Genomic DNA, 23,273 nt, shown 5'->3' on the forward strand with positions numbered 1-23,273 from the left:
ATGAATCTCGCTGTCTAAGGGAGCAAGGGTATCAGGCAATTGTCACAGAAAATAAATATAATGAGATAAAATGCAGTGTCCACTTTCTAAAATAGAAAAACACTGACCCAAGGCAGTAGAGACAACTAGATCCCACCTCCTTTCTCCACCCCTAACCCCACCCTTGCCTGGTAACAGCCAAGGCGCAGCCAGCAAAGCACTTGTGTTCCTGAGACTTCTCCTGTTTGGCCTGGGCTGCAGTCCTCCAGTTAACCAGAGTGTGTAAGTATTACTGCAATACAAAATAATAGCTTTCAGTTGTCTAACCTTTTGTCTTTCCATCTTCTTTCAAAAGAAAAACAAATTATTAAAAAACAAACCATAGAACCAGTATAACCTTAGCATGTAATTAACACAAGCCAGGGTAGAATTGAGTGGTAGGCACTCATTATTTGCCTCAGTGAATTTTTTTTTTTTTGAAAACCCATATGTCTGCAACATGCAGTTGTCTTTTAAATTAAATTTGGCGATAGTGATTCTTAAGAGCCTAGATGTATCGTAGACTGTTTTCTTTAAAATGTGCTACTAGAGAGACATTTTTAAGAGGAAAAAAAATGTTCTTAATCATTACAGAAGAATCATTGTATTACCATTATGACCGGTGTGTTTAAACAGAATATTTTAAATTGCTACTAGAAAGTTTATTTTATAATTGGTTTCAGGAATTGCTGTTGGAATTAGTTTTGCTGATAGGGAGGCACGGTTTCTGCTTTCATTTTGAGGTTTATTATTATCTTATTGTCAGAATTCACTCTGTCTCTGTTTTTATATAACAAAAACAAATTTTTTGAAATCATGATGGTCTGGCCACTTGTTACCTTTCCCAATTTGTAACATTGTTATTACCAGCGATAATACCAAGGCAGCTCTCAGTCGTTTGCCTGCTGAGGGAATGATAAGCTTTTCTCACTTGCATGAGTTAAAGGAAGAGGGAAAAGGATGGGCTTTTTCTCCCTCTTTTGTCCAGACCCCCTAAGGCAAGCACATTTCTTAAAAATGGTTGTTATAAGGTGTGGGGCGGGGGGCGTCGGGAGGTGGTATTTCTGACATCTAGATGTCTAGGCTAGAGACTTTAAAATCGTGTGTATGAAACTTACACTTTCTATCTTCATACCTTTGTTCATTCATTTATTTTTTTAAACACACCCATTGAGCATCCACTCTGCTCCAGGCTCTATAGTAGAATAAAAAGTTCAATGGCCAGCACCAGCGGTGCTGTGACCCTGACTCCAGTAGAGAAGGACCTGGAATCAGCTGATGTGATGGGCATCTTTAGACATCCTAATGCGTTGAAAAAGTTACGCTGCGCTACCTGTCTTCACCCCTTCATATGTAAATAAGTGTAAAGTCCAATATAATTATGATTCTTTCCCTCAAGGGTTACATTTATTTGAGCAGGGAGGCTAATATTTTTCTAAAACTTTCTCTCATTTATTTTACTTTATTGCCCCAACTTTTTTGGTGCCCTAAGGTTGGGCTTAGTTTACCTCCTGGTCGGTAACCAACCTTAAGAGCACCTGAAGTGTTGGCAAAATGTAGAGGGAGCCCAGCGGCCTGAGCGGACACCCCATGGTTAGCCATCGGTTTTACTGGGACATTAGCACCGAATATTGCATGAAAGTTCACTTGGGTTTAACCTGGCGGAGTGAAAATGGAGACAAATATGTGTGAATTCAATGGATGACCCTCTTAGCTCATTGACCATGTTCTGGAAGAATACGTCTGGAGGCTTTTCAGAAAAAAAATGTTTTATAATCAAGTGTTTGTAGAGTCTGCTGCTTTTTCCCTGAGCTAAATTTGTCAACATTTAAGTGTTTCATGGATGTGAGTAATTGTATTTTCATTGGAGTTTTGAGATCTATTTATACCAACTAGAGCACGAAAAATGGTTTTGTTGTTTTCCTATGAAGTATTGGATGGGTCCTGCTCAAGTTTTAGATTACAGACACCACCCAAACTCAACAATCTGCAAGTTTTGATGGTTGATTTTATGGTTAAGGACCAGCACTATCTTAGCCCTCTTTACTTCCATCACCAGTATAAGTAGGTTGGCAATGGAGGGGGGAGGGGGGAGGGGGGACGGGGGAGGGGGGAGGGGACGCTTCCACCCACTTACAATAAAATGAAATCTAAAATCACTTAACAAACTGGACTGTTTAGCCAAATTTAAAAAAATAATAATAAAGTCTGCTGGAGATGTTTCTGTCCAGAAGTGGATGCAGCTATTGGCTCAGGTAAGAGACCTCTGGCCCGCATATTTAAAAAGGACAGGTAACTCCAATTCAAACTTGAGTCGCAGCAAGATTTAAAAGAGAGCGCTATGCTTCATAGGTCTTCTAGTTCTTTTAGCCAAAATATTAGATCTGAGACTGCTGTCCTGTGGGTGTGGTAGATACCAGATACCAGGTAGGCTAAGCATGGGGGAGCCAAGCCCTCTTCTCCTTTTGGGATTCCTCTCTGCCGAGCTCCTACTGGAGACAAAGAGTCCCAGGAAGGACACGAAGAGAGAAACAGCATAAAGGCAAGACATGAGTCGGGGGAAATAGACCATTGGTTAAGTGAAGGACCTGGTTTTAGTTGAGGGATTTCAAGATATTTGCCTAGGAGTTGGGACTTTTAAGTTAACTCAAAGATTGATTCACTCAATAATATTTCAACCTTCAATTCTGCAGACAGAAGTAGATTGTGGGATGAGCTGGAAGAGCTCCAAGTAAACTCTTCCTTAGAAAGAAAGACGCTCTCTGCTCTTTTATACCAACTCAAGAGTCATAGTAAGGGTCTTAACTAATCAGATAATACTTCTGAGCTGGAGAGCACAATGACTGGATATCACTTCTAGAAGAGATGAATGCTTGCTCCCCAAGTGTAACAAGCAGCAAGGGCAGCAGCCTTCTCTACCCTGTAGGAGAAATGCACTTATCGCCGTATTAGGAGAATCTTCATTAAAACATGGTCCTGTGCGTGAATATTTTTTTATTGGGCTAAACATAAGGACATACATCACAGATTCCTATAAGGTTAACTTTCTGTGGTGGATTTATGAGAGACTTTTTTCTTTTGATATTTTTGTGATTTTTAGACTATCTTCATCGAACATATTATTTGGGCTAAATTTTTTTAATTACACACATTTGCAGGAAAAACTCAAGTGGTAGGGGAAATTTGAAATTGGGGGGGGGGATGTGTGCTTTATTTTTGTGTAAAAGACTTAAGCTCCACTACTTCAGTACTCAAATCATCATTTCTGCTAGACTTTCTTTAATACACTGATTTTCAACCCTCACCACACCTCGGAGTCACCGGGGAAGCATTAAACAGGTCCGCCCCAAGGCCACTAACCCCCTCACCCAGACTAATGGGTCAGAATCAGGGCGGAGCCAAGTGGTTGGTATTTGTAAAAGGTCAGCACTTTACGCTATCTACGATTCCATGTTGCAATTCTTTGATCTCCATGGCGCTGACCAGGAAGTTAGTTACTTAAAATTGGACTCCCAGGGGGTTTACTGCCTTCTTTTATTGTCACAGTGGGAGGGTTTTGCTAACACCTAATAAAAGCATTTTCCAGGTTCTATGGTGCACAACTTCGGGAATTTGATTACTCTTCTGGTCACATGCAGATACTAATTTATTACTAATTATACTAATAATACTAAATTATTAGCACATGCGGAAGATGTACCTCTTCTGCTTCTTTTAAATGATCATTTAAATGTCAGTTGTTGCCTGTATTGACCTTTTTTCCTTTCTCAGTTTCCCCGCTGGCCACTTGCTAAAGCAGGCCCAGGAAAACACAGGCTTTCTCACGAATATGCCCTTAGCTTATGTCCACGTTGACTTAGGATGCCCATTAGCTCACCCCCACGCTACACGGGGCGCCTTCTATTCAGGTGTGTGGCCTGACTGCAGCATTTAATTTTTATAACCATGCATTTGCCTTTCTTTGTGCACACCTGTTCCTGTGCATAATAAGCAGCCCTCATGGGAATCCGCACTCGGGTTCTCACCAAAGACTTCTAATTCAGACCCATTGCTTCCCAATTTTTATCACATCCTAGCTGGTGAAAATACTGCTCGTGGAGGGTTGCCCAAGAATATGCATCCATGTATCTCTCTGAACAATTTACATTTTAAATCTGATTTTTAATCCTGACTCATCCAGGTGATCCGAGAGGTAAGTAGTATTCTGGGATCATTTAATGGCTTGGAGATTGCTCTCAGTGATTCTACTCCAGCATTGCACTTGAACCCTATAGGAGGAAGTAAGTTCTCAGAAGTCACCGTTCCCTTTACTGCAGAGAGACTGTTAAAGGCTTTGACCACCGTGTGTCGTATACCATCTCCTTTTTGAGGAGCTTGATGAGAAATTTCTCTAGGTCTCAATCTTGCTTTGCCTGGCAGGAAGCCCCAAACCTCATACACAGCCCATGTCCAGTGCTCTAGGGGACTCAACGCATGTGCTAAATTTGCTCCAGACTTTATTTTCCCTGTGACTGATTTCTTCATTTTTCATTTTGTATCTTGTTTTATATTTAAGTTTGTAAGCTGCTTAAATCTTCTTAAGAACAAAATGAGAGTATGAATCAGAGTTTCTCAGCCTTGACACTGTTGGGTCAAATAATTTATTGTTGGCAGGAATGGGGGATTAAATAGAGGATTTGGAGGAAAGAATGGGGGGGGGGTGCGTCCTTGGCTTCTATCCGCTAGATGTCAATAGTAGTTCCTGGTACTGAGAAGTTACCTTTCACATGACGGATTTATCTCTTGCTTTTAGGGAAGAAGGGCAAGAAAAAGAGGTAAAAATGGCCTTCCAGCTTCTGCCATTTTCTCAAACTCCTTCAGCTTAATAACATTCAACATGCCAAGCTGCCATATTTTAGGGTAGTGTGTCCTGAACCCCAGTACTTAATATTTTCTAGGCTATGTGCAAGTCACTGTTTTGGGGGGACCCAGACAACTGAAGCCCACTTTCACCCTCAGAAAAACCTTCAAAAAAAAAAAAAAAAAAAAGAAAAGAAAAAAGAAAAAAGAAAACAAAATAAAATATAAGTGTTGAGTTTGCACATCTCTGAATCTCGTATCTGAAGTTAATGTAGCTTCTGAGTGCTTTCCCGATGACCCTTGGGAAAAGGAAGTAGAGATACTGTTATTGGCATTTAGACAAAAAAGGCACAGAGGTAGCCACGTATGTAGTGTAGCTAGTGCCCGGCGTGCTGACCCCCAGGTCCAGCGGGCTCTGCACCACATCATGAGAGCGTTGAAAAAGTTGAGTAGGAAGACAGACAAATCCCACTTGGAGGATTAAGACTGGCTTCATGGAGGAGGTGGCATTTGAGATGAGATGTTAACAGAGAAGTAGGGAAACAAGGGGCAGGAGCTCAGGGCGGTAGCAGGATGGAGGGAATTCCTGCAGACGTGAGCACTTGGCCTGACTGGATAAGGGAAAGAAATGGTAATCAAAGGACTGAAAAAAATACGGTGGGTCCTTTTCTGAGGGTGCCCTGAAATGGTTCAGAAGTGAACAGGCATTCTTCCCTGACAGCCATGTATGCCTGCCAGCAGATTAACAAATTTTAAGACAAAAGTAGTGAAGAAGCTGAATTAATTAGGTCACCAGAGAGAATAGTGATGATGGGACGATGGGAGACCTGGAGGATTCAATGTATCCTGTGCTTTTTATCCCCGACCCTCACCCCAGTTAAATGTTTCAGTGAGCAAAAACCTTTACTTCCGTAGTGAAAGTAGGATAAAGGACGCTGGTGTCAGAAAAGTTCCCAGCCGAGCCCTATCAAATATGCAAATACTCCTGAGGGGGCTCCTCATTTAAGGATGACCAAGCATGAGCACCATTTTTAACAAAAGGGGAAATGTTTTGGAGTGGCCTTTTGGTTATAGAAATTATTTAGCTTCAATTAGGAAATGCCATAACTTCAATTACACACAATCGGTTTTAAATCTACACATAGCATGGTTTCCATTGTTTTGGCTAAAATTTCAGAAAATGATGTGCTTGGTGATGCATTAGTCAAGGAAGCTATTGTGATACAGGCAGTGCAGGGCTCTGTAGGTGATCATCGGCTGCGGGTGCCAATCAGACCCAAGACTGGGAGCTGGCCTGCTGTGCGCTTCCTGGTGCTGGAGAAGCCCAAAGACGGAGATTTACTGGGAGAAGTGGGATCTGAGTGTGTCTGGGGAGGGAGGGAAGCCTAGAAGCCAGATACTGGTAAGTGAGGACCCTCCTTTCCCCAGTCCAGGTCTAGAAGGAGAAGGGATACACCCTCAGCTAAGGCCCAACATGGCGGCTTCACTAAGTTGGGCAGGAGGCCCTCCTCCCACCACGCCATCACCCTGGACAGTGACCAGAGGGTTTTTGTTTCCAGATATAATTTAGTTTAAATGAAAAAATGTCATCCTTCCGACTATGCATAATCATTTTTAAATTTCCACATAACTGAGAGTTTTCATGGTTTGCCTAAAATTTCAGAAATGACTCTGTAGGAGAGAAAAATAATTTACCCTCTAACCTTCCACGTTCTCAACTATGGCCCCTGAAAGAAAAGACAGATTAAGAAGAGAAAAACAGAAGTTGATCACACGTGTATCTCATATACATGGGAGATACGCAGGAAAATGAGTAACTTTCAGAGCTGGCTTAGACTTTGGACTTAAACACCAGCTTCGGCTAAAGGCACTGGAGAGAAGGTGTGGGGGAAGCCAGTTCTGGGGAGGGGAGCAGGAAAATAAGGGTAAGGTTTGACATGCAGATTTAAGTCCATAAGTTTTACATTGACGAGAGTCTCTTCTGGTATAGAGTCATATCTCTCTCCCAGACAGGACAGGGGGACACTTACAAATGGAAATTTTCCCTTATGAATGAAAATTTCCCTTGAAGAGTAACTCTGACTCTGTTTTCAGAGCTTCTCCTGTGTGTGCTGTTTCTCAAAATAATGGACTCAAAATAACTCTTATGCCAAAGAGGCATATTTTGGAGTGACATTTTCTGATCTACACACAACGGGCACAAAGACAGAGTCCCCTCACGATGCGGAGACCGCAGAATTCTGCTTGAGATGCAGGGTAGTGGGACAACTGGTTCCAGATCCAGGCTCAGACCCAGCACTAAAAGATAGGCCTGTTGGGGGCAGTTTAGGTGCTAGAGAAGCTCAGAGTGACTCAAAGCAGGGCCTTCCCAATTGCCTTTATTTACTTTGCTTTTCCAGAAATGGGTTGCTTTGTAACCCATGGAATGGTCTGGTAGGAAGCTGAAAGCCAGAGGAAAAAGGAGGGATGGAAATAGAGGGAATGAGGAGCCTGGGGAAACCCAAGGTGAGCAATATTCAGTGGTTTGGTGGGTCCTGTCAGCATAGCTGAGACTGGTTGAGAGAAATGGAGCCCATGCAGGCCCCAGGCCAGTCAGTGGGACTCCTCCAAAGATAGGACTTGGAAGATAGGACTTGGTAGAATGGAAGAATATGGACTTTGGCTTCAGCTCACCTGCCTAGGAACCTGGCTAGGCTGCTCCAGGAATTTGGTTTCAAATTAGGAGAAAAGATTGTTATGAGGCTAAAGTCCCATCATGTACCTAAGATTGCTTAACATGGGAACCGGCAGTAAAAACCGCTCAAGAAATTTCAGTTTCCTTCCTTTATCCATGAATAAACAACTGCATTCCCAGAGGAACTGCTCGTCTAAGAATTTAGATAGAAATCATGGCCACCAGTAGTGTCCTTTGGCCTCTGCTCACTCCCTGGGGGGTGGGAGACAGCCTCCTGCACAACCTAGGAAAGCCCCATTGTTTTCACCTCCCCCACACCAATCCCATTCCTGTAAATCAGGAGGCAGAAACTACCCCACCCACCATGATATTCTCTAATTCTAAAGTTATTCCCCAAACCCTCCAGATAAATGGAGAATGCCCAGTTAAATTTGATTTCAACTAAAGAATGAAAAATGTTTTGGTATAAGTATGTCTCAAATATTGTTTGGGACTTACTTATTCAAATTTAACAGAATCTCCTTTATTTTTTGTTTTCTGAAATGTGGCAACTCTATTTAATCATTTAACCATAATTTCTGTTTTTCTCAGTCTTAAGCCTAGTCTTCCACTTCCCAGATTCTTGTAGCACCCTACGGGTAAAAAGAAAGATGGTGGCATCACCAGATATTGACAGGGATGAGGCCAATGGAACTCTTCATCCATTACTGATGGGAGTGTAAATTGATACTACCACCTGACAACACTGTTTGGCACTATCTACCAACCCTAGGACCCACCAGTTCTACTCTTAGGTGTAGACACAACAGAAATACATACCTAGTCCACCTGAAGATATGTACGAGAATGTTCATAACACTAGGATACCATTCCTAATAGTCCAAACTGGAAACAATACAATGGTAACATGGATAAATAAGTTGTATTATAGGTATGTGATCATTTATCACATGTCAATGAGAATAAATGAATTATTGCTGTATGCACATGGTTGCATCTCACAATCCTAATTTTGTGCAAAAGAAGCCAGACACAGAAGAATAAATAGTGCATATAATTCAATATATGTAAGGCTCAAACACGGGCAGAAGCAGAGGTACTTCTGTGGTGCTGGTGATGTCCTTCTTCTTGAATCAGGCTGTGGTTACAAGAACTGTTCACTGTTAAATTCATCAATCGTGCTGATGATTTCTGCACTTTACTGAATGTATATTGCACTTCAGTTCGAAGTTTACTGAATGAGTTGAGGTCTACCCTGATGGGGCTTTTTCTGTAGACCCACATGGTTGGAAACGCCTCCTAGAGTATATGTGTGGTTTCCTTTATTCACAGAACTATGTGTTAAATTTGTGGGAAGGAACTGTAAGACATCTATCTGCTAAAACTATGTGAAAGACCTAATAGTCACATTTTTAAAAACTTAGGTATTGGTGTATCCCAATAATCTGTACAGCTCTAGGGTGTGATAGTTTAGGAGTGAGTATGATTTGAACTCATTCATGTTTAGAGGGTGTCTGAAACTGAGAACCAGGCAGCTCCATCTACTTGTCCTTAAACATGGTCCTAACGTAAAGAAATTGGACCCCAAAGATTACAGGTGGGGAATTTTTGAAGTATGTCCATGTTCAAGTGGAGATCAAAGAAGTCCAACTGAAAGAAAGAACTCTACCGTATCGAACAAAATTTTAAAGGGCTACTTTGAAGATTATGATTCTGACTTTGGAGGAACTATGGTGATTGGCAGTGGAAGGACTCACACGTAAAATTCCTTAAATAAAAATTTATTGACTTTAAATTTTTAAAAAAGTTTATTGAAAGAGGAAGAAAAAGTAGAACCGGAAAGTTTCGCTGTCCACATAGGAACAAGAAGCAGAAGGAAGAGAAAAGAGGCAGGTGGGTGCGGGGGGAGCCACTAGCAGGATGTGCCATACAGAAGAGGGATTTCAGAACAGGGCGTGAACAAATCTATGGGGAAACCGAGGCATGTAATGATCCCTGAGTTCTAGCCTTTGAAACATGTGTGACTAGGAAGCAACGTGTTAGGTCCCATTCCTCACAAGGACTGCTTGTCTGGCTACTGTAGACCTGGTTTCTGCCCCCCTGAGATGAATCAGGCACCATTAGAACCCCTCCGGAAGCTCATGCATCACGATGCCCTTGATGTTTTCGAACCACGGTTTCTCACCGCAGCACTGTTGTTGGCATTTGGGGATAGAACAGTATTTGTTGTGGGGGCTGTGCTGTGTTTTGCAACATCTCTGGTCTCCCCCCACTAGAATGACCATAGCACCTCACCCCCAATTGTGACAACCAAAAATATCTCAAAGCATTGCCAGATGTCCCCCGGAGGAGGTGCAAAATAATCCTGGTTGTGAACCAGTTAACTGAACGTGTAGGGTGGAACTTAGAGGAAGTTTTTGAGTGACTGAGTTCAAGATACTAAAAATACCTACCTAGATAAATACACACGAGCACACACATACAGACCGACAGACAGACTTAAGAAAGCGAAGTTAATCACAAACTGTCCAACTTCCAATAGTTCCAGAATTTACCTGGGAGGGGACACCCTAAGAAATGCTTACCTTTCCTTCCCGAGGAGGTCTTGCTCACTTTAGTTGGCCAAGATTCATAATCCCAGATTGAGAGACTCTGTGGAAATAGCGTAAGAGCTTTAGAGTCCCAAGAACTGAATTCAAATCCCAGCCCTGCCACTCTGTCACTGTGGACAAGTGACTGACTTTCTGTTTCTTTCCCCTTCATCTGTGGTCTTGTGGAAGACATAGGAGAGTGTAAGGGAAGGGCAGGGATTCTGCTGATTTCCCTCTAGGGCCAAGTACTCTCTTTTATATAATTGCTACTCGTGAAGAATTTAGCCAGTGCCAGACATCGCTCTAAGGGCTTTTCAAATATTATTTAATGCTCCCGACAGCTTTAGAAGCTACATACTTTGTATATTCCCATTTCACAGATGAGGACACTGAGGCACAAGGTCATTCATTAGCTAGTGACTGAAAAGCTGGAGTCTGTGGCCAGTGTCCTTGATGGAAACCACTAGATCATGCTGCCTGCTCCACCTTTTCGTCTTTAGGTTTCTGTAACGTTTCCTGTGAGGCATCTCCATGTCTTTTCCCTGGTGAGACCGGGAAGAGGATGTGGGACAACACTCAGTCTTTGTCCTCATGTCCTCAAGCCTCATGTCCTCATCCATAAATTCAGGATGTTGGACTAGTGATCACGACTTTTCCTTGGCCCTGGCATGTAAACTCTTTGCCTCAGTTTTCATGTCTGCAGTAGAAAGCATCTTATCAGCCTTCATTCCCTGCGTGCCTCAGTCTGCTAGGAATATTAAACTAGAGATCAAACAACAACATGCTTTACAAAGTAGAATGCTCCTTGCAAACGTAAGCCGTCATATTGGCAACAGACCTCATTCAGATTTTCCACCCCTCTCTGTAGACTCTCTCTCCTGTATATGGTGACTGGCGGTTTTCAAAATGTCTTCACATAACGGGATCTTACTCGAGCCTGCCAAATACCAGCAATAACTATAATCCAGGCTTTCAGATTCCTACCCCATTGCTCATTCTATCACCACACTGTGTTAGCTCTCTGGAGCTGTGATCCCAGGCATGGCCCCATACAATGAATCAGGAATAGGACCTGCTACTTAAGGACATTTAGCCTCAAATAGACATATGGGTGCTTATGCCAGCTCACCGACATACAGGAAACACATTGTTGACTAGACATGGCCTATTGACATACTCTCATCACAGTGACATAACAACCCGTGAGAAAAGTGCTATCTATTCACATTAAAAATGTCAAAACTGAGGCACAGAGAAGTCAGTTTACTAGCTGAAGAACACACACAGTGTGGAAGATAGATTTGAACCCAGTTCCTAATCACAATCTGGGCCCTGAGGAGTCAAAGTGTGGGCCAGACACTAGCAGGACTGGCACCCCCACGGAGCTTGTTAAAAGGCAAGCCTCAGGTCCCATTCTGGACCTACTCAATTAGGTTCAACCCTCTAAAAGGATACCAAGTGAGTCCTGCGCATGGTGTGGCGTAAGGTGCTGCTCGGTGTAGATCCGTCCACACAGAGAAGCACGAAACCTATAAATAGACACACAACACATGCATACGCACATACAAGATAGTGTGTTTTAAAAAATATACTTCTAAACCTCTTACTTTAAGAAAGGGAATTTAGGGGTTGCAAAACAAGTGGCAAGAGTCCCTGTGTTAGATTAGGAATTAAATTAATTGAATTAACACCCACGGTACAATTTAGGATGGATGTGATTTGCGTGTAGGGCAATCATAGCAGATGCCCATTTCAGGATTCCTATCAGAATGGATTCCTCAGCCTGCTCACTAGCATTTTTTTTAAAGATTTATTTATTTATTTATTTATTTATTTATTTATTTATTTATTTATTTATTTATTTATTTGACAGAGGAAGAGAACACAAGCAGGGGGAGAGGCAGGCAGAGGGAGAGGGAGAAGTAGGCTCCCCACCTGCTGGGAGCCCCTAAGGGGGGCTTGATCCCAGGACCCCGGGATCATGACCTGAGCCAAAGGCAGACACTTAACCAACTGAGCCACCCAGGCGCCCCTGCTCATTGGCATTTTGTTTTTACATCAAACACAGCAAATTTTATACTTACTGTAAACTACTGACCACAACAAATAGATATTTCCAGGGCTGTACAAGGGGTAACGACTCACTGAAGGAATAGTTAAGATAGAGTCTTTGCCCTGGAATAATTTTTAGGGTTGGGGTCTTGAACTTGAACATAATTTTCCATTTTGATATGTTGGCTAAACTGATTTGTTTGGTTACGCGAATTTTCTACCCAAAGCATTGCTTCTTCTAAGAAATAATTTTCTATTAAGAATACAGCCTTACTGGTGTATTTCTCTTTCTTTAATGATACACATGCAGCAGCAACAGCTTTGTGTACGTTTTGTGTCACGCTTTTCCCAGTATATATTTTGAAGGTATTGGATCATTCATCCTTGAGGCTGGAGGTATATCTATAACGTTCAGTATCGAACAACACATTACCTGTGCAATTTATTCAACTTTTGTCACTATTTCTCAGATAGTAGACTGAGTTCACAATGTGCCCACTCCGATTAGATGATAGTAGGAAAGATAGCGTAGTCTTCCTAAATAATCAGAGAGGAGAAAGACCTTTGGACTCCAGTGAAATGTTTATCTAGCCCCATAGTTTCCACCGTAATTCCTGGTGCGAGGTGACAGTAATTACAGAGCCTTCTCAGTCTGGTGGTTTTCCCCTTGTGTCATAAAGCAGGTTCTTGATAATAAATATGAGAGGCAGCCCTCTAGGGCGGTCACAGTGCCCTGGCCTTTGTTATTCCATAATACCTCCACCCCTTTTGCAGGGGCTCACCTGTTGAGGGAATCAACTGATCACAGCCACGATCTCAGTGGAGACAAAATCAATCAGGAAAAAGAACAGGGCAGGGGAAGAGCTAAGAAGACCGACTGGTAAGGGCTGAGCGAGAGTGAAATGACCTGTCATCAATGGTCGCCAGAGCTGTCCGCATCACAGTCGCCTCTTTAAACATTTACTTGCCCAGGGTCCACCCCAGCTACTGAATCAGAATCAAGTATGTGTGTTTTCAAACCAGTCAGCCCTGAGATGCACTCTGGAAGCATCTTTGATTGGGGCCTTCCCTGGCAACAGGGAGGAGCAGGTGGACGGGTAATGGGACCGGATATTCCTTGCACCTGGCTAAGGGACGTGTTAGAGGTGAGTGGGGGCGAAGGCTACAGAGCACAGCGTATGGTTAGATATGAAGTAGTAAAGAAGAAAGTTTTAACATTAGCCCTTGCGAAACCAAACACGTTCTCTCCGTTGGGGCTTCCGACTGGATAGAGCCCAGGAAACTTCACTTGATCCCTGAATGAAATCTGAGAAGTATGCAGGCTCTGCTTGGTTTGAGGGACACTATTTCTTAGTGGTTTTGCAACTACTGGATTTTTCTGTGGAAGCTTGAAGCGCCCCCACCCCCGTTCTTTTTTTTCAGATTCTAGACTGACAATTTCACAAAAAGAAGTTAATCGTTTTTTAAGTAACCTAGGACTTCTGTTAAAACTTTAGCTATCAGGATACCACTAGCAATTATGCAATGAGGACTGACATCAGCTAGAAGCATCGGTGTAATAACAACTTTTTGGACAAGTAAAGAACTCTATCTCACAAAGTTCTCTGAAGGGGCAATTGAGATAATATCTGTGCGATAGTTTTATAAAAGTTATTACAATCACTATTAAATAAAACACGTCATGTGCAAAAAAGACATCGTTCAGGATGGTTGTCTTGAAGTAGAAGAAAAAAATCATCTTGCTGATAAAAAGAAAAAAAGGACCGGAGAAAGGGGCAACAAAGCCCCCAGAAAACCTGCGGAAGGCACCCTCACCCCATTTCTTTGATGTTTCTCATCACCAAGTATTGACAATAGTCTGGAAAGGTCTTGCTAAGTCAGTTGAGGGTGGCCAGCCCTAATCAGGAGAAGTGTGATGAAATGTCTTCTCGACTGGGATCTACATGATATCCAACCAATGCCTGTAGGTGTTTAATACCTTTTTGGTTTTATTTTCACAGGCAGTGCCCTTTTGGAACTTAGCCTGAAAAATGAATCCAGTTGTTTCCCAGCCAGGATACGGTTCAGGGGGTGTGATGAATAGTGACTGGCAAACTGGCATATTTGACTGCTTTGATGACCTGGGGATTTGTAAGTGCACCTAATTACTGCTCCTCCTCGACTCCCATAATGCAGGTTCCCGACCTAACGAAACTCGTCTACTTCTCCTGTCACTGAGCTCCTGCTCTACTGGCCAGCTCGGAAGTCACAAGCTGAAGGCCCATGGGTGGATTTAGCCGCCGGAGGTGTTTTGTTTGTCCTGTACACGATGAACTCGCTTCGTGTAGTAATTTAAAAATGCAAGGAAACATATAAAAATCAGATTTCACGTAAAAACCTGGCTTTCCAGTCTAGATTTCCAACTTCTCTCGAAAATTGGAAAATCTGGAAAGATGAGCCTTCATCACACATGGCAGAGTTCAGCTGTGGCTTGGCATTAGCTAATCCCATTAAAAGAGATTCTCGTTCTACAGTTTGCTGTCTTTATTTATGCCCGCTATTGGCTCTTTTGTGTTTTTTTTCCAATCTATTTCACTCATTGTACCTGCATGACCTTGAGTGTGTGATCCTTATCGAGCTCAATCTCCGTCTACCATCTTTCACCTCTTCGTCTCACCGTGCTCTTGACACACGGCTCCAGCTTGTCTTCTACGTACCTCTCCCTTTCCCGACAATGCCGTTCTGTCTTCCAGCTTTCAATGCCATTCTTGCGACTCTTGTCACAGTTCTGTTTCAGGAAGCACTGCAGGCTGTTAGCTTTGCTGACTTCTACTTTGGTGTGAGAAGGTTTTTTCTTATTTCAGTCTCAGGCCGTATGGGCGCAGACATTCTCTGTGGGGCTCGTGTTGACATAGTGTGTGAGAAACAGCCTCCTTTCTTTTGTGCATGACGGAAGTTCCAGGGTTTTGGGAGATAGCCTTTACTTAAAAACAATCAATCAAAAAAACCACTGACTCTGTTATCACATCGAGGGCACAGCCATACCACAGCTCCACCCCATCACTGTTCAAAATAGACTTTTACTCAAAGCATATTTGAGAACAGTTTCCTGTTTCTTGTTATTTTCTTGGGCCCTTCCTCTGCCTCGCAGAGACTCTTTAAAGTGAAATTGCGCTCAACTTTTTAAACAACTGATACCCATATCCCTTAATTTCTGCTTGCTCCAGTCCTCATAATGATGATAGAGTCCTTTTGCTTGAATGACCTTCTAGAATCTATTTCCGCTCTTTGTCCCTAATGATTTCTTCACTCGGTGTTTTCTGACCCTCAAACCCTCCCATGGTTTTTAGAGGGCTTCTCAGACATCCTGACGCCACAAACTTCCTCTGCAGGCATGACCCAAATGTAAGGAGGGCAGGGGAGAAAGATCATGTGAACACGCTCACACTGGCAAGGCAGGAGCTTCTGCCCTTAAATTGGACCTGCTATAGTGACTCACAGATTATCCCCAATTCCTGGACAGAGGGCTCTAGAAGCAAGACAGAAAGAGCCAGGTGACAAACATTGTTTTCTCCGAGTGCCCATTAAAGCCATTTCCTGAGCCAGCATTTTTTTGAAAGAGGTGTGATTTCGTCGAAGGCAAGATGACTTTCACTAACTCTTCTGTGTGGCTTCCCCTCGCACTCAGGCCTCTGCGGGACTTTCTTTCCCCTGTGCCTTTCATGTCAGATCGCCTCTGACATGAACGAATGCTGTCTGTGCGGAGCGAGTGTCGCTATGAGGACCTTGTATCGGACGCGATACGGCATCCCGGTGAGTCACCCGCGCGCACTGTGAATCGCCAGCCCGGACACCCGAGGGCTCCCGTCAGGCTGACCACATCTGTGTGACTGCCCAGCTCGCCTTCATGGCTTGACCCTCATCTTTGCTCCATTCCCAGCCTAAATTTTTAAAGCCGCGCTGCTGCTCATACCGTGGAACGTATTAGTAATAAAACCTTCCGTTGTTCCAGTTAGATGTGTCTCTGAGACAGTTGCTGGAGGGGAGTAGGTGAGGCACGGAGACCCCTTAGCCTCTGCCCGCTTTACTCGGTCAGACCCAGGACCCTGCAAACCTGCAGGCTGGACGATAGTTTGTTAGAAAGCCTTGGGGAGACAATGGGTGTGTGGTCGATCCCTTCGGAGCTGGCACATCTGCCTCATAAGTCAGTGTCCATTCATACAAAAGGGATTACTGAGCATCTAGCCTCTGGCTAAGTCCTAACTGGTCTTCATTCATTCGGCAGCGATTTGTCCTGTAGGTAGACGGATGGCCAGTACCATTCCTGAGGCTGGAGGCGCCTCAGCGAACCGAGCAAATCAAAAGTCCTGTCTGCATGTAGCTTACATCCTTGTTCTTACTTTTGGAGACCCTTATTTTAACATAGTTTCAAACTTAAAGAAAAGTTGCAGAAATAATAAATGGGGGGGGGAGGAGAAACGATACAAGGAATTCCTGAATACCCTTCACCCACGTTCCCCAAACACTAAAATCTTGCCACCTTCGTTTTATTTAGTCTTTCCTCCACCTATTTGTCTGTTCTTTTTTTTTCTGAAACATCGATAGGAAATGACAAACTTGATGTCCTATTACTTCTATGACATCATGTATTTCTGAATAACAAGGACATTCATTTATATAACCATAACACAATGATCAAAATCAGGAGTTTAACTCTGATACAGTACTATTAGCTAATTCGTGGATCCGATTTAAACTTGACCAATTCACCCAGTAACATTCTGTGGATGAGAAGAAAATCAATCTGGGATCACACATTTTATTCAGTTGTCGTTCCTCTTTAGTTTCCTGCAATAAGGAATAGTTTCTCAGTCTTTCCTTGTCTTCCCCCCCTCAATACAGATCAGTTATTTTGTAGACTATCCCTCAATTTGGTGTGTCAAATGTGTCCTCATGGCTACACTTTTACACTTGGGCCGAACCTCCCTAGAACTCATGCAATATTCGCTGTGCTTCCTACCAAGAGGCACATGACACCAGTGTATCCCATTATGGTTGTTGTTTACTTCCATTACTTAGTTAAGGTAGTTTCTGCTGGGATTCTCCCTGGTAAGGTTGCCATTTTCTCCTTTATAATGAGTAGGGACCTTGTAGAGAGATGTAAAAATCCTATTCCTCGTCAAACCTTCACCCACTGGGATTAACATCTGTTGAAGCTTCTCACATGAATAAATTGCTACTATGATGGTTGTCAGTGGTAGAGCTTACCCTCTAATTGGAGAAGATTGCAATGCTGTAACTAAGTAAAAACCTCGTAGGATGCTGGTAAGTGGTACAGAAAAAAATAAAGCAAAGAAGAGGAATAAAGAATGTTGAAGGGTTCTAATTTTTTTTTCAGCATCACAAAGTATCTTTTTATCCAAGCAAGGTTTATCCCAGGAATGCAAAGATGGCTCAATATCAGAATACTCTATTTACAGATTCCAAAAGAAAAACCATATGATCATTTCAGTTCATGCACTAAAAACATTCAACAAAGTTCAATGCCCATCCACATTTTTGGAAAGGTTGTTCTACTTTTAAATAGGGTTATCAGGGAAGCTCTTGGTACAAAAGTGAAAGGATGAGAAGATGACTCATCTGGGGAAGAGCCAGGCAGAAGAAAGAGTGTCACCCAAGGCTTTAAAGTAGAGTTTATCTGGAATGTTCCAGAAACTGCAAGGGGCCAGAGAGGTAGGAATAGAATGAGTGAGAGGGTGGGAGTAGGCTGTCATAGAAAAAGATGACATTAGAGCAAGATTTAGAAACACTAGGGCCTTGAGAACCATTGTAAGAACTTTAGCTGTTACTCGGAGTGAGCAGGGAAGCCACTGAAATGTTTTAAACAAAGAAGTGACATGATGGATTCTTTTCCCGGAAACATAGCCTCTGCCCCACTCACTGCTCCCATGGGAAGAGGAGCAAGTTATTAATTTCCCTAAGCCTCGACCCCGTCACTGATAAATGGTCACAACAATACCTCCCCTTTAATGCGGTAGCAAGAGTCATGTGAGATAATGTATGGAAAGGGCTTAGCACAGGACCTGGCAAGTAGTAAGTGCTCTGTAAACACCTACTTTTATTTTTGTTCTTTTCTCAGAGAACTACTCAGCCATTTCCTCAGGGCAGAGCTGTGGGCAGGGCCCTGGCCTCGTTCCTCCTGTGTGCTTGCTCAGCTACCTACTTGCTCAGCGCTCAACGCTGCTCTCACTCACACTGCTCCTAAGGCAGCATAATACACAGCCGGTCTAAACCTTGGGCCTGGACCTTTAACTTCCTGGATTGTATGCAAAGTGTCAAGCATGTGTACTTATGTATATGGTGTGATGGTAAAATTCTCCAAGCAGCCCCAGACCCCAACATAGTCTACAGGAAGGGGCATTGGGCTGGATCCTGGAGAAAAGGCTTTGGGAACAGCTCAGCACGGTCTCTAATGAGCCATGTGGTGGCAGCAGTTTTCTCATCTGTCACGAGGAAGTTGTGCAAGATGATTTCTAGGTCTAGGATTCTAGATATAGTAGGTTTCCTCAACATACAATGAAACAGTATATTTATAGACAGTGTATCTCTATTTCCTCCTTAGAACAGCCCTAAAAATAATTCCCAGGACAGATTCGTATCATTCAGGCTCTCTGCTTTGTTTCCTTTTCATATCTCTGCAAATCTTTACGGGGCTGCTACAACGCAGCCTCTCTGATCTGCCCCTCCCTTCGTGGATATAGCCAAGAAAGCATCCCTTTGGCCAGGGCATGACCCGTGCAGGAGAGAAGGAGGAAGAAAAGAGACAAGAGCTGATTGTACTACCATGAGCTGGGATATCATTCTGACATATATTCGCTCATTTACCACTTGCAAACTCTTATGGTGTGGCAATTGTTACCTCCCTTTATAGATATGGATCGGCTCTTTGGCCCAAATGCTTACTCTGTCAGATGACGATCAAAATCATTGTAGCAATGGGAACACTTTTTTTCATGAAAAATAAATCACTCATAATCTCACCATTTAGAAGCTCCTAACTATACACCACCACCCCCGCCCTGCCCCATGAGCTCCCACTGTAAATCGGGAATTATATTAAATTCAACATTTAAAAACATAAGTGCTATCAAATAGTGCAGCTCAAAATTATTTCAATCTGTCAAGACACGCAGTAATAAAACCAGTTATTATTATAACTCCCTGGTTCACTCAGTGCCTCCTGCATCAGAACAGGAATCCCTTCAACGGCATGTCTCCCAGAAGGTCATTGAGAACCCAGTTGGACCCTTTCATTGAGAGGGCCCTCAAATCCTCGCAAAGTCCCCTGTTTCATGGCTTTCCAAACAGTATTCATTCTGTTCTTTCTTCTTTTGCCCATAATTTCTGTATCTCCTCTTTGCGCCAAACTTCTTCCATTGCAGAACTTGAGAGACGCCAGTGAAAATGGCTGGAGGGATACAATGCGGGGCCTCATCTGGCTCTGCTCACAAACTACAGAAAAATGAGTGCATTTCACAACTGATGCTTTGAAGGGAAGCATCTCAGAAGAGGAGCTAGAGGATGAGGGCTAGAGTCACAACCTGCAGATCGGTTGAAATTGTGTCATATATGGTTAAGGGCACTGGCTTGAGAAAAGAAAGACCAAGTGCTGCTACCAATTTGTTACGTGATCTGAACAAGTCATTTACCTTCACTTGGGTCATCAGAAAAATGGAGATAATGAGAATTCTCACGATAAACCAGTAACATAAAATGTACCTTTTAAAGAGTTTTGAAAAGCTATGCAAATGCAAGGACCTGCTTGACTCTATTTATGGGCTATATGTGGATCCACTCTTTGTTTTTTGACAGGGATCTATCTGCAGTGATTTCCTGTGGCTGAGATGTTGCCTTCTATGCAGTCTTTGTCAACTCAAGCGAGATATTGACAAGAGAAGAGCAATGAATGCTTTCTAAAAGGGACTTGGTAAGTTGGTGGGAATTCTTTGATTTAGGAGTATCAAAACAAACGCTCAACAACATCCTTTATTTCCTTGGTCCTCTGTCACAAACACATGAAACATCCCTTACAAAATGGAGGACAAATGATTTTTAATTGCCAGCCTACACCAACGGTTGGTAGTCAGCTTCCATGGGCTGAGAGGGCTAACCCTGGAAGGATAGGAAAGAATTCTGAGATTTGTTAGGTTGTCCGCCACAGGAGGACAGCTGTGTGATGTACCAGATGAGCATGCCCCATATCAACCAAGCACGTCTTAACTAGACCGTGATTTGAGGTAGTCAAGATATGTGTGTGACAAGACATTCACTTCCCTAAGTCTAGTTCCTAGGTCTGCTGCTACCAACACTGACCAGTTGAGGTGTCACACTAAGGGCGACTGTGTCAGGTGCCTAGTTCTGTGTTCTTGACAACACCAGAATATTCGTATAATAATCCTTCCTACAATATTACTCAGCTATCAGAAAGAACGAATTCTCAACATTTGCTGCAACATGGACGGCACTGGAGGAGATAATGCTAAGTGAAATAAGTCAAGCAGAGAAAGACAACTATCATATGATTTCTCTCATCTATGGAACATAAGAACTAGGAAGATAGGGGAAGAAAGGGATAAAGAAAGGGGGGTAATCAGAAGCGGGAATGAAGCATGAGAGACTATGGACTCTGAGAAACAAACTGAGGGCCTCAGAGGGGAGGGGGGTGGGGGAATGGGATAGACTGGTGATGGGTAGTAAGGAGGGCACGTATTGCATGGTGCACTGGGTGTTATACACAACTAATGAATCATTGAGCCTTACATCGGAAACCGGGGATGTACTGTATGGTGACTAACATAATATAATAAAAAATCATTAAAAAAAAAATCCTTCCTCCAAAGCGAAGGGAAGCTATTTTAGTCTCTATAAATTCAGTGTGGACATTTCACCCAGTTATCCAGAATTCCCAAAGCCCCCACTATGAAGAGGGGTTACTGACTTTTTGGTGGCTGTGTTGTCGAATTTGGGTAGTTGCTCATTTACCTATTTCCTAGTCCCTTAGTCACATTTTTAATCTTCTGAGTGAGCACCTGTTTCTCTCAGACAGGCGGGTAATGGTTTACTTGTCTTGTCTTTCAATCTCTTATTGCCAGTCCCATTGGAATTTGCAATCACAGTTTAGTTTTCACCTGGAAAGGACTATGATCTATAAAATCCTTTCTCCCAAGAGGTCTTGGAGAATGTTTGACCAGGATGGTACATTCATGTGTATGATAAGTTGTCACTGGCCCGATCTGTCTCTTTCTTAGCTATTTTGCCACCTGCCCCACAAAATAATGTCTTCTTCACGACGATTTTAGTTCATTTCATGTTGCATTTTTGTATCCTAACATTTGTCTTCTGATTGTTTCGGTGGCTTCCCGGAATGACTAAAGTGCTTTACTCAGTTTCAGGCAGAGTCAAGATGAGGAGTTTTCTTATCTTTCTTTTTCCTCCTTGTACTCTACCTCCTGAGAATTGACTGTTGTCTCTCTTTCCAAGCAGTGACATTTGTTAAAAGTCCTATATTAACAACTTAGCTCAGAATCTGAGGCCAAAATAGCCCTAAGGGAAGGAGGATGTGACAGTTTACTGGTACAGTCCATGAAAAAGATTGTTTGATGTTCTCCGCCTGTTGGAGACTCTTACCTTGGCATGGTTGATGACTCATTGACATTTGATAACAGATGTTAACTCTGGCAGTCTGCAGAGCATTCTCTTTGTTCCTTCAACCACCTAGCAACAATGCCTGACACGTAGTAGGCACTTAATAAATATTGTGAAAGAATAAATCAATGCAACTTTCAAGCAAGGAAGCATAATGAGGCCCTAACTTAGGAGACTCATCTGAATCTTAACTGGTGATTGTGACTCTTTCTAATAGATTGTACTGAACCAGGGGCCATGATTTGATGTAGATCTTAAATATGTAGCAATTTGGCAGTAGAGGATGGGTGCAATGGAAGTTTTGATATTTGGAACAAGATAATGTAAAGAAAGATGAAACTGATAAATTCTAATTTGTTCATTCATTTATTCTCTCTTTTTTTTCTGATCTCTACAGGTCATATTCACAATGTGGTGAAAAAAATGCTAGAATCACATACTGCATCTGTTGAGTGCTATCTCACCCCAAATCTTAGAAACTAATTCAACTAATCATATGGTTTCCAATGGCTTCAAGACATTTTTAATTTCTAGTTTATTTCAAAAGAAATACATTTCCAGGGGCGCCTGAGTGGCGCAGTCGTTAAGCATCTGCCTTCGGCTCAGGGCGTGATCCCGGCGATCTGGGATCGAGCCCCACATCAGGCTCCTCCACTGGGAGCCTGCTTCTTCCTCTCCCACTCCCCCTGCTTGTGTTCCCTCTCTCGCTGGCTGTCTCTCTCCATCAAATAAATAAATAAAATCTTTAAAAAAAAAAGAAAGAAAAAAAAAGAAATACATTTCCAGTGCTGTTCTCTAACATGGCTGCTATTAAAAAATTAATGTCCTCAACATTTCTTGTGTCGTTATTTTTTATTTAAATTCAATTCGCCAACATATAGTACATCATTAGTTTCAGATGTAGTGTTCAATGATTCATCGGTGTCTTTAAATACAACTTTATGAAAAATTACAATATTATTATTTTTTTAATGAACCCAAAGTTGTCAAAACGCTAAAGCTGAATGATGGGTACATGGAGAGTTTTTCTTTCTTTTTTTTTTTTTAATTTTGAAAGGTTTTTTTTTTTTTTTAAGTATAGTTGACACAGAAACATTCCTTATTCCAATTTTCTGTCTTTGTATATGTTTGGAAATGTCCAGAATAAAAAGTATTTTAAATGTTGCCAAGGCTTTTCTGATTTTAGACTTTCCGACCACTGGTAGGCAAGGTATCTTCAAGCCTGCTACAACTGCCCCCTAAACCTTGCCTTAACTCAATTCCAGCTCTGGCTTTCATGTAACATCTGGAGGTGGTAGATAAATCCGATTCTGCCACAAATTTCCATGCAGCGGCAGATTCTGTCTGCTCCTACTACCACTCTTTCCAAAGTGTTTTGTTGTGGTAAAATATACATAACATAAAATTTATTACCA

At 42.5% G+C, this 23,273-nt stretch overlaps 1 protein-coding gene and 1 non-coding gene across 3 annotated transcripts; both read left to right on the forward strand.

Moving 5' to 3' along the window:
• Nucleotides 1-131: 131 nt before the first annotated feature.
• On the forward strand, nt 132-22,691 carry LOC123787838 (placenta-specific gene 8 protein-like). Of its 2 annotated transcripts, none has more exons than XM_045790756.2 (5): nt 132-261; nt 14,175-14,304; nt 15,842-15,966; nt 20,026-20,140; nt 22,256-22,691. In XM_045790756.2, the coding sequence occupies exons 2-4, from the start codon at nt 14,205-14,207 to the stop codon at nt 20,128-20,130; spliced, it is 330 nt and encodes a 109-aa protein (XP_045646712.1). In that variant the 5' UTR covers nt 132-261; nt 14,175-14,204; the 3' UTR covers nt 20,131-20,140; nt 22,256-22,691. The 2 variants fall into 2 exon arrangements, with proteins under 2 accessions (XP_045646712.1, XP_045646721.1); XM_045790765.2 differs by lacking the exon at nt 132-261 and adding an exon at nt 12,949-13,054.
• LOC123789862 (small nucleolar RNA SNORA18) lies at nt 8,774-8,904 on the forward strand. Its single transcript, XR_006778935.1, has one exon. It is a non-coding gene; the product is annotated as a small nucleolar RNA SNORA18 (small nucleolar RNA).
• Nucleotides 22,692-23,273: the final 582 nt, after the last annotated feature.

This window comes from Ursus americanus, chromosome 8 (assembly GCF_024610735.1).
Source record: "Ursus americanus isolate L20-20 chromosome 8, mUrsAme1.1.p, whole genome shotgun sequence".
NCBI lineage: Eukaryota > Metazoa > Chordata > Mammalia > Carnivora > Ursidae > Ursus > Ursus americanus.